Source organism: Coccinella septempunctata, chromosome 4, assembly GCF_907165205.1.
Source record: "Coccinella septempunctata chromosome 4, icCocSept1.1, whole genome shotgun sequence".
NCBI classification, from domain to species: domain Eukaryota; kingdom Metazoa; phylum Arthropoda; class Insecta; order Coleoptera; family Coccinellidae; genus Coccinella; species Coccinella septempunctata.
In genome coordinates this window covers 33,807,721-33,819,972 of record NC_058192.1, presented here as the reverse complement: position 1 = coordinate 33,819,972, position 12,252 = coordinate 33,807,721, and the positions used below count along the sequence as shown (strand labels likewise).

At 36.0% G+C, this 12,252-nt stretch overlaps 1 protein-coding gene across 1 annotated transcript; it reads left to right on the top strand.

Moving 5' to 3' along the window:
• Positions 1-9,973: 9,973 nt before the first annotated feature.
• Positions 9,974-11,668, top strand: LOC123311659. The gene has a single exon (XM_044895728.1). The coding sequence runs from the start codon at positions 9,974-9,976 to the stop codon at positions 11,666-11,668; it is 1,695 nt and encodes a 564-aa protein (XP_044751663.1).
• The last annotated feature ends 584 nt before the right edge of the window (positions 11,669-12,252 follow it).

Below are 12,252 nucleotides of genomic sequence, written 5' to 3'. Positions count from 1 at the left end.
GGATTTGCTCTTATACATAATTATAATTTTAAAGTTCCTTTTTTCAGATCATTGTCAGGCAACAATTTTTCTGCATAATTAAGTCCTGACAAATAAGTGCAAGAATTTACGGTTATTTCAATTTTTTTAATTGATTTTGTTCCAGAGATTGGAAGTGAGAACCTTAAAAAGTTTCAGAAAATATCTACCTGTAGTTTTTAAATTCGTTCGTTTTAGACCGCACGTACTGGATTGTTAAAATCGTGTACTCAGAAGGAACATAGAAATGCTAAAATGAACATTTTGTCCCCTTATTGATTTTGAATATGATGTCACGTGACTGACAACAAAAGACTCATAGTAACCATAATATCAGAAAGAGCTGCACCACTTGCACTTTATTGAAAAAATGTATCCAAAATTATTCCGCTATTTATATGAAGCCAGAGTTCAGGAGAAGAGTTTATTCGATTTATAAATCTGACATCTCTTGTTTTTTTTTATAAACTGTCCCTCCAGAGGAACAAATGAATATACAATATACATATTGAAAACCGATGTCACTATAGAGGGACAAACAGAGTCATAGTTAGTTTGAAACCCCAAAACTACAATTCTCTTCTACTCTCGATTTTTGCAATATTCCCTACCTTCACCGTCGTGGGACACCCTGTATATTTGTTTACTGTTTTCGTCTGAACGTAACTAAAACACATGACTCTAATTTCATAGATATCAATAAGGTGCGGAAAGAAATTGAAAAATGAAGGAATTTTTTCGAAAACTATGAATGATACTTCATTTCTGAATGATAAAAATTGCACAGAATTTATATTTCGAAAAGCCTCCCAAAAGGAATCACACCAGCAGAAAATTGTTCATTGGGTTGAAAAATAATTTACGAAATATCGGTTCTTCCGTTAGAATAGCGCTATATTCATTATCATTTTTAAATGATATTAATGATAATGAAATGAACTAAACCAATTCTACACTTTGACAATTATTGGAGTTATCTATGCTTCGAATTCGATACTAGTAAAGGTGAATACTAGACTAGTTTTCGAGAGCCCATCATTGGTCAACGAATTTGAGACAGCCTGTACTTTTGTCGGCTGCATGAAAACATTCCATGCCATCTGGAAAAGATTTGAACACGTGCTTCAATCGACCATGCGATCGATACACACTACGCAGCTGTAAAATTCTCAACGTTGCCGCTGCTATCCAGAAATCATGTTTTATCGGACATCAACCTTGGCATTAACTTATTACTGCAGTAAATATAATCTCAATCGCATATTGAGATCATTTACAAATTTGAAACTTTGATTTGTAGTTCAAAATCTGAAAGAAGAAACAATGGAGATTTAGTCATTTAAAAACAAATCTACTCGCGAGATTGAACCGTTTTATTTTGATAAGATTATTGATGCGTTGTCTGTATAAGACATAAGAATATTTTTTTAAATGTCTTTGGAACAAAATTGATAGCACATTTCACAAAAAAACAAGTTTCAGAAAATCAAAAAAAAATGCTAGACCAAGTTCACAAACAGGGTGTTCCTAAATTGAACGTACAAACGAAAAGGGGAGATTCCCAAGTTTTTTTCTCATAATATCTACACTTCACAAGATATTCAACTGAAATTTGGCATAGATATTACATTTTAGAGTTCTCACCACGTGACATGGCAATTTCGATAGAAGATCTACAGGGTGATATTTTTTCTGGAACACTGCCACCTGTTCTTCTGCAGAACTTTTTTTTGGTGAGCAACTGTTAATTTGAAAAAAAGTAAAAAGAAGCTTTGTTCTTATACTAAACTTTTCGGTCTGTAGTTTTGTCGTATCTACCAACGATTTCGAGAAAAAAAATTTTGAACGATTCTTTCGAAATCCTCGTGAAAATCCAAATTATGATGGGAAGGCCATTTTGTAAGCTGTGGTGAATGAATTCAGTGTCAGTTTTTATGGAAATTTTCCTGATCTGTAGCGATGATTCATAAAGATTCCATAAACTCGTATAATCAACACAAACTTCAACACTCTGTATCTCGAAAACGAAACGTTTGCGACCCCATATTTATGGAACTTTTTTTCTTAAACTCACTCCCCTTTTCGTTTGTACGTTCAATTTAGGAACACCCTGTATATCCATGACGGCTCATTTCATCATATTGTTTGAAGCAACACACAACGCTTTTTTCAATCGAGAATGTGCTTGACCTGTAAGGTACGTTCGGAAGTTCTGGAAAAAAAGTGGTGGTTGGCAAGATGCAACATATATCGATCAAATTCTATCAGTCATTATTCGAAATTTCATGAAAAAATCACCTTAGAAGGTTTTCAGGAAACTGAGGTTACAATGCACGGCTGAAATAACAATTCGTTGTAATTTCATTTATAAATTCATAGATAGCAAAAAAATAAGTACCCAAGTAAAACTGAGCGTATGTATTGTTTCCACATACAACTTTATATCGAAATGTGTTTAAAAAATTGGCCACCACAAAATTATACTATTATGGTTCTATTACCGATTGAACCATCAGCATATTTATATTCTCCTAGTTCCTGGATCCCAACCTTGTTAAAAACGAGTCAGTATTTGGGACCAATTTATTATTATCATAGACATACTTCCATTAGTTTTTCAATAAAATTGGGATCCAGTATTTCGGAGAATAAAGAATAGTTGATGTTTTTATGAAAAAACTCTGAAAGGAACATTTGGAGAAGACAATCTGATTGTTTTTCAATTTCCTGCTATCTCCTCAATGAACATTTAGATCTGATTCAAGTCAAAAAGTTACATGCGAAAATCGAAATACCTTTGTAGTGCTTGTTTTTTCTAGTCTACTAATTTTTTTCTGATCTTTCCAATTGCTTTAATAGAATTTCGAAATGTTGATAGATATGGTTTTGTTTCGACTCGAAACCTACTCATTAATTTCTTTACAGTCGAACCGGGAATAGGACGTTATTATTTTGTAGACTCAACTGTGGACAAAGAATTTACGGACCAAATATTAGGAAAATATCTATGGTGGTCCATAAGTTATGATTAATTAAATGAATGGGGAATATCAATAAATAAGAAAGGACGATGGACCTATAAAATTAGGTTATTTAGAAAAACCAAGGTCCACGGTGCTATTTAGTCTGTTCCAATGCGCATTCCTCAATGAATCGTCCTGTATATTCTGCATTTCTGAATCAATTCAATGATAATTTCCTGTAAAATTTGATATCACTAGATCTGTAGAGTTCATACTAAGATGTCCAAAATACTGGTGTGTGCACTTGTCACTTTTTGCACGCATCAACATTTCAGAAAATCGGGGATATGGGATCAGTTTCGTGGCGGCGCCACCATGTCATTTGCTTTGTTCTATCCTTGTTCTACCAAAGGAAGTCCAATGATACTCTTTCGTTTTATTTTATTTCGCGTTGATATCGAATATCGATCAACGAGTTCAAAATAATATGAACTGGCCCATTTTGTCAGCTGTTTAGCAATATTTGTGATTTACAGTTTAATTTTCGTTGTAAAAACAAATCTCTCAATATTTCAACACTATAAAATAAGGATTCGAAGGAGTATTTACTATTCTTCTTCAAGATAATTTCCGTCTGACAAATTGAATCCGTAAGGGGGGTATAATTCAATATGATTTTGATAAAACACTGTTTATTGGTCAAATATCCAATATATTCAGTTGACGGAAAGGGAATTTTCACTACATCTACTCAGGAAGAATATTTGAAGAACAGACTCGAATAGATTTATGGATTTCTGATTCTCAATACATGCTCACAATTCACATTACGTATTTCCAATACAGTTCCTTTGAAATATTGCTGAAATTGCCATAAAACTTAAGTATATCCGTCCCGAATGTTCGTTCATTTGATTTGGTTCTGCCTCAAATTCCAACAATACCGAATTCTTAGCTGTAGTTCTTGATTGTCCATACAGAAAACTGAACTTTACTGAACGACATGTTGAATAAATGAATGTTCTGCACCCCTTTCTCGAAACTCATACATTTTACTACAACAATAATCGCTTATAAATACAACATATTCGTAAGTCGTAGGAAAGTATTCAAATTATTTTATCAATATCAATTGACAATGCTCTGTCAAATTCTACACAGCGCTACCTACACTGGGAAAAACGAAATTGATCCCATATCTCCACGAAATTAAAAACAAAATCGAATCAGTGAATACACCAGAGTTTTAGACATCTTAGTTCATACGAAATCAGCATCGTCTTCCGATGCGGTAGGGTTCTCATCTGTGTGACCATAAACTCTGTGAACCGGGGTTACTTGGGGATATCTCCAGTTCCAGATTTCCCGTTTACAGTGTTTACGCAGAGTTTGTTCATACATACTCGATGATTAATGTTTGTTTTGAGCAAGAAGTATGTCGATCGAACAGTAAAAGTTAAAAGGATTTCATCATGATACAAAATACTGTTATATTTTTTTTGATTTTGACATATAAAGTGACATCTTTTTAAAACTTGAGCAGCGATCGAAGCGAATGCTTTTGCCAGCTGGATGCTGGATGCACAAATAATGATTGCATTTTTGAAATAATAGAACCCTAACGAAAAACCAAGTATGACTAAGTTTTTGGCATTTTTCACGGAAATTCCGAGGTTTCTAAGAAATAATGATGAGACGACTGAATATCTGGCTTTCAGATTTACGTATAACGACATTAATTATATAACTTTTTAAATAATGGACGGACCGACCTCCTTTTTATGGTACGGATAAACCAGTATCCAATATCTGAACATTTCAATTCCATTTATTTTCACAAAACAAATGAAAAATATGATATCTCGGTTATATAGTTTGCCTTTCTGAATGACTTCAATCATAATTTTCTGTACAATGGGATCCATGTGCTTCATTTCGAATTCAGAAGTTGTATCTAGAAACCCCCGAACCTGTTCGTCGCATTCATGATTGTTGACATCTGTCAATGCAAAAAATTCGATATCTCGGAAGATGAACATAACATTAATTTCAAATTCGACAGTGATTCAAGAAATCCAAGCAGAAAAAACTTCTCTTTACAGTATCAACTTTGGGGCCGCGCGTTGACACCTGTCTTATGTAAAAAATTTGATTGCTCAAAAAAACTGGGATTCATTTCAAATACGAGAGTGACATCACGAAACACCGATAGAAACAACTGCCTTCCTTCAGTATAAAAATGGAGAGCCGATAATTGATACCTGTCAATGTTTAAAATTCGATATTTCAAAAAATGAACATGATATTCATTTCAAATTCAGAAGTTATATCAAGAAACAGCAGAGAAAAATTCGGTTCACTGCATTCACTTAGAAGTCGAGGTTATCTCTTGTAAAAGTTACAATATGGAAATCACAAAAGCTGATATAGGATTATCATAATGAAATTTTGAATGTGGCTTGGATAAGCCCAATGGCCCAGATTTCCAGAAGACACAAAAAACTCAGAGGACATCAGGAATCCAATAGAAGATAATACTTTATCGCTCTTCAAGAATCTTGGAACAGCGATAACAAGGTTAGAGAAAATCGCGATCCACTGAAAAACAATACAGCAGAGCCCTTCAAGAAACTTTTCAGATCTACATAAAATCCAGGGAAAATCTAAGAACCTCAATAGTGCAGCGCCGTGAATAAATTTTTCAGAGTCTGGGATGCCCCCCAAAAAAAATGGAAAAAACAACAATTATTTATTATTATCATTACATCCATAATATTATATACCGGTAGGTATATACAGAAAAAACTTTTCACAAAATTGAAAAAAACGACCATTTTTAGGTACCATTACATCTATGATATATATACCGGTATATACAGAATAAACTTTAATCTCCTCCTTTGTGGAAATTCCACTATATCACCAAACTGCTTATTCTAAGCACCGTGCAACGTAAAGCTGTGCGATTTTACAGCCAATACGGTGAAATCTGTGAATTGAATCGCACGGCAAATAACCAATAAGATTGGCTCATAGTAGTTACCACGAAAACGAATAGCATCAATAATATTTTGACGTTTCGTAATTGTATCTCAAATGGTTACCAGTTTTTGGATTTGACAAGATCATTTGAAGATAAATCCCTTACAACGAAATTGTTGTCAAAAATGTCCAGTAGCAGCGAAGATGAATTGTGCACACCACCCGATGTAGTGGAGAAGGCGAAAAATGCTTCAATTAATTTATTACCCGCAAAATCCCGTGAAAGATAGGAAACAGTTTATCAAAAACTCATGGATTGGAAGCAGAAACACAAAATCAATTCATTTTCGGAAAATGGTATGGTAGCATATTTTGATTTCTTCAAAACAATGAAGCTATCGTTAGTTTGGTCAATTTATTCAATGCTAAGGTCAACAATCATCATAAACCATGATAACATTAATATTGCGACTTATCCTAAATTGTTGGCTTTACTAAAAAGAAGATCAGATATCTTTCTCTAAAACGCTCCAGATAGCAGATATTTGCTTACGAAGGTAGATATACACGAATTATATAAATAAACAGGCGAATATTGATACTTTTTGATTCCAGATAGTTTTAATTATCGGTATTAGTGTTGCTTGTAGAAAGCAGGTGTTACGGAACTTGAAGCCTTAAGACGTACCTACAGGGTACGGAAAAATGTCTGATAATTCATATTGAAGATTCAAAAACCAAAACGCAAAGTTTATTTGCCGTTTACGAGTCCTTTCATCCGGTTTGTAAAAACTACATCGATCTACGTCCGGCAGAACAGCATGTTCAGACTCTGCCATGTAACATGCCAAAACAAGTGACAGAATATCTGTGCTTAGAGAATCCCAAGCAATACAAAGGCCACTGCTTCAGTTAGGCGTTCTTCTGCCACAAGTCTAGTAGATGCTGGAAGCGATATGATAGCATTGAAGAGACAGCGGTTGGCGGTCATCAGCAGTGTCCTAGAGTTATTTAGACAATTCTATGAAAAACATGACTGCCACCTCATCAAAAATTACAAGTGAAAACAATGATATTATTTTTGTAAAAACAAAAAATCAGACAACCAACCCGCCCTCTCTTGTTATTTATAATTGCACAGTATCAATTAATAATAATTATTACAATTAAAATGTGAACTAAACTATAGGTACTTATTATAGTTGTATGATGTTTTGTAGTTATTCAATTGATTGATTAAAGATATATTCAATTAATGGAATTCTAAGTTTCATGAGAATGAATGCGTTCGTAGAAAGAGTATAGTACACAACTCGGGTTGTATGGCAACTAATATGCTCCTTGCAAAACTTGTTATGTAATAAACCTACTATTTAACTTTTTGGTCGGCAACACAATTGATATCAAGAACCTTCAGAAAAAAATTTCAAAACAAAAAACTACTTAAACAATAATTCGGTGCCCTTGAAATAACTCCCTGGATATTGAAACAACCCCATGCAGAGGAATTTCAGGACAAATCTACTAGGGAATAATATACCCAACAGCCTCCGTGATTAGAATTGATCATCAGACTTTTTACTGAATTTCAAAAGATGATTTCGATGGATAATAATCCATTTTACTATAATACTCGCCTAAAAATTGGTATACTGAAATCTAATAAACACACTTTTTAAACTTTCAGTTGCAATATTTCATTTAGTTAGACATTCATTGATATTATGTACTTCAAATACATGAATATTACAAGTTTCAGTGATTTTCGTCTGTTCCTCGAAATAACCATTATATCCATAAAAGTATATACCGGTATATACCGTATAAACTTTTCAGTTCCCCAAAGTGCACGCAAGGTGTATATATATATATATATATATATATATATATATATATATATATATATATATATATATATATATATATATATATATATATATATATATATATATATATATATATATATATATATATACCCTTATTTTGCTGAATTATCGTTTCTCGGCGGTGAACGACGGTGATATATATATATATATATATATATATATATATATATATATATATATATATATATATATATATATATATATACGCAGGGAGGCGTAGGCCTTCGGGGATTGACGGCCCCGCGTACCCGAGTCACCCAGTTCCTAAGGTCAGCAGCCTGGGAACTGATGAAAAAGTTGCTCCTATCACTAGAAGTATGCACCAGGGCGGTAGAGGGCAGCGGGCTGGCCCTCTTCGGAGCCGTCCGGAGGAAGAGCCTGATGGGGTAAGCTGTGGGGCAAGCGGCGCAGCCCCCCGAGATGGCACCGTAAGCCCAATTCGGAACCTGAGAAGATTGAGGAGAAGCATCAGCTTGGATAGGTTGAGGACCCGTCCCGCTAATTCTCCAAGAAGAGATGGGAGGACTCGATGGACTAACGAGGAGAATATCCTCTTGATGAGAGTTCATTTCATAGCCAGAGATCTTCAACAGAGAACCGATAGAACTTATCGAGAGATTATCACTACAACCTGGAATGAGATCAACCCAGCCAGGTTGTTGTATCCTACCTTGCTCTCGAACAGGATCAGATGGATTCTTCAAGCCGAGAAGTTTTCAAGTGTGGAACTGGAGGACATAGAGCGAAGCTGCAGACCACACATACCAATGTTGGCTGATGACTACACCGATGTTAAGGAGAACATTCAAGAGACTCGGGAACAACCAAGCCCTCAATTGAAGAAAACTACCAAAATCTTCAATAGAATATTGCAATTAAATAGCGGAGTCTCCCCCCAAGAAAGGCCAGGGATACCGAGATTAACAGGCTCCCGAAAGATCCAAGAAAGCGTGGAAAGGACAAATATGATAATAAGCACACAGCTGAGAAACGACTCGACGCTTGAGGAGATCGTAGATTGTGTGTACGCTGGAGCTATAACGGTGTGTGAGGAAAACAACAAAAGCCTCAAAGGGACGAAACCAGGGATGAAGGTTGAAAAGGAGCCGCCTTGGAAGAACCGCCTAGAAAGAAAAATAACTAATATCAGAAAAAGATTAGGCACGATCTACACTTACCTAAATACTGCATCACCGTCAAGAAAGGTCAGCAAAAAAGCACTACGCATAGCGTCGGATTTGAAGATCAGAAGAGATCAACTGAAAGAGAAATTAACCTTGGAATGTGATATCCTAAAACAGAGAGTGAAAGCGTTAGGAAACCGGCTCAAAAGATATAATGAGAGGGTAAACAGATACAGGAACAACCAACTATATTACAGAAACCCAAAGGAGTTTTACCGCATGCTAGAAACATAGACCACAACGACCACAACATCTAAGAAAGAGTACCCAACAAAGGACCACATGCGATCCACCTGGGAAAAAATATGGAGTGAGGATGGCAGGCATGATGATGGTGCACATTGGATAAGGGAGGCTGAGAGTGAGTCGGAGAAGTACATGATGGAGAGCTTGGTCATCACGGAGAGCATGATAAAGAAAATTCTGAAGAAAACGAACAACTGGTCGGCACCAGGGCCTGATGGAATCCATAACTATTGGTGGAAATACTTCGGCTCGACCCACAAATTTTTAGCGAAAGTTTCTCAGAAGTCTTTAAGTGACCCATCAGTATTGCCTGACTTCTGCACACTCGGGGTGACACACATGATACCCAAAGGTAAAAACAGCGAAGACCCCGGAGATTATCGACCGATCACGTGTTTGCCCACGGTATATAAAATACTAACAGGAACCATCACACAGCACATTTGGAAACACGTGGATAAATATAACATCATGGCACGCGAACAAAATGGCAGCAGAAAAGACACAAGAGGATGTAAGGAATTGTTAATAATTGACACACTCGTAACAGCAGGCAAAAAGAAAACAACGAAATCTATCCATGGCGTGGATTGATTACAGAAAAGCCTTTGATTCGATACCACACTCGTGGCTTCTAAAAACCCTTAGGTTATATGGTGTCTCGGAAAATGTGATCAATCTACTGCAACATCTAATGAAAACATGGAGAACGAGGCTACAAGTGAAGACCAGCAAGGACTACTACAGAACAGACGAAATAAACATACGAAAGGGAATCTTTCAGGGAGACAAGTTGAGTACCCTATGGTTCTGCCTTGCCATCAACTTTCTGAGCAAACTCCTCAATGAATCAAGCTATGGCTATGTTATAGAGAAGAATACCAATGTGAAGATAAATCATCTCCTTTACATTGATGACTTGAAGCTCTTTGCCGCCAATGAAGAACAACTCCTAAGACAACTGAAAATTGTAACATCGTTCACAAGGACTATCAGAATGGAGTTGGGAATTGACAAATGTGCTGTCGTACACGTGAAGAGGGGTAAACTATCCGAAGGAGACACGATGATGATACAAGACGACTTTGGCATTCAAACATTAACCCATGGAGATACCTATAAGTACCTAGGAGTTCAACAAGGAATGGAAATAAGAACAAACGAAGCCAGAGAAACATTCAAATATAAATTTCTAAACAGGTTTAAGAAAATACTCCAAGCAAACCTGAATGCCAAAGCGATGAACACCGCGATAAGCTCTTGGGCAATACCCTGCCTCTCTTATTCCTTTGGGGTCGTCAAATGGACGGCCTCAGATCTCAAGACCCTGGATATCCAGACACGAAAGCTCCCCACCAGACATGGAATGCACCATCCTAATGCCTCCGTAAATAGACTGTACATACCAAGGAAGGATGGGGGAAGAGGTATGCAAAGCATTGAAAGCATACACCATACTGTTGTCAAGGATATGAGAGAATACTTTAGATCAAAAGACTTACCATTCTACAAAGCTCTATCCAAGGAAGACCAGAACATAACGGCTTTAAATATGGCATCTGAGCACTACACAGTCCAACATCCCACCACTGAAGAACTAACTGAGGTGTGGCACAACAGAGCGTTGCATGGGAGATATCCAGCGGCCCTAAAAAAAAGAAGCATCGATAAAGAAAGATCCGTTAAATATCTGCAATCTGGATACCTGTTTCCGACGACGGAGGGTAGACTGGCGGCAATCCAGGATCAGGTAGTCGCCACTAGATCATACCAGAAGAACATATTGGGAAAAAATCTTACCGGTGACAGGTGTCGTAAATGCTCTCGTGCACCGGAGACGATACAACATGTCACGTCGTCTTGCCCTGTCCTCGCTCCAAGAGAGTACACCGACCGTCATAATGCTATGGCGAAGGTTTTCCATCAAGCCATCTCCCTGAAATATGGATTAATTAACACAAGTAAGAAAATACACGAATACTTACCAAGAGAGATTCAGGAAAACGATGAGGTGAAAGTGTACTGGGACCATCCACTCACTACTGATAGGCCATTAGCACACAACCGGCCTGACATTGTTGTCTTCAAGAAAAGAGAAGCCAAAGCCATTATAGTTGATATCACCGTTCCGGCCGATGACAATGCAGAAAAAGCGTATACTGAGAAGGTGGTGAAGTATCAGGATCTGGCTTTTGAGCTGAAGGAACTCTATAGACTTGCCAACATAACAATACTTCCACTGGTAATCACGACAAGTGGCCTGATTGAGGTTCATCTCATGGAAAACACGACTAGGCTCGGGCTTGAAGAGAGATTGATCGAAGATGCGCAAAAGGAGGTGATTCTGTGGACCACCAGGATTGTTCGAAGATTCTTGATGAGCGAATGAGAAATGTCTTGTTCTTAAGGAACCGGCATCATCATGGCCAAACCCTATAAAGGTGAAAAAAAAAAAAAAAAAATATATATATATATATATATATATATATATATATATATATATATATATATATATATATATATATATATATATATATATATATATATATATATATATATATATATATATATATATATATATATATATATATATATATATATATATATATATATATATATATATATGCGTGCACTTTGGGGAACTGAAAAGCTTATACGGTATATACCGGTATATACTTTTATGGATATAATGGTTATTTCGAGGAACAGACGAAAATCACTGAAACTTGTAATATTCATGTATTTGAAGTACATAATAACAATGAATGTCTAACTAAATGAAATATTGCAACTGAAAGTTTAAAAAGTGTGTTTAACAGATTTCAGTATACCAATTTTTAGGCGAGTATTATAGTAAAATGGATTATTATCCATCGAAATCATCTTTTGAAATTCAGTAAAAAGTCTGATGATCAATTCTAATCACGGAGGCTGTTGGGTATATTATTCCCTAGTAGATTTGTCCTGAAATTC

Bases quoted from the DNA above. Each gene is read 5' to 3' on its own strand.
- LOC123311659 (XM_044895728.1), top strand. From the start codon at position 9,974: ATGAAAACATGGAGAACGAGGCTACAAGTGAAGACCAGCAAGGACTAC.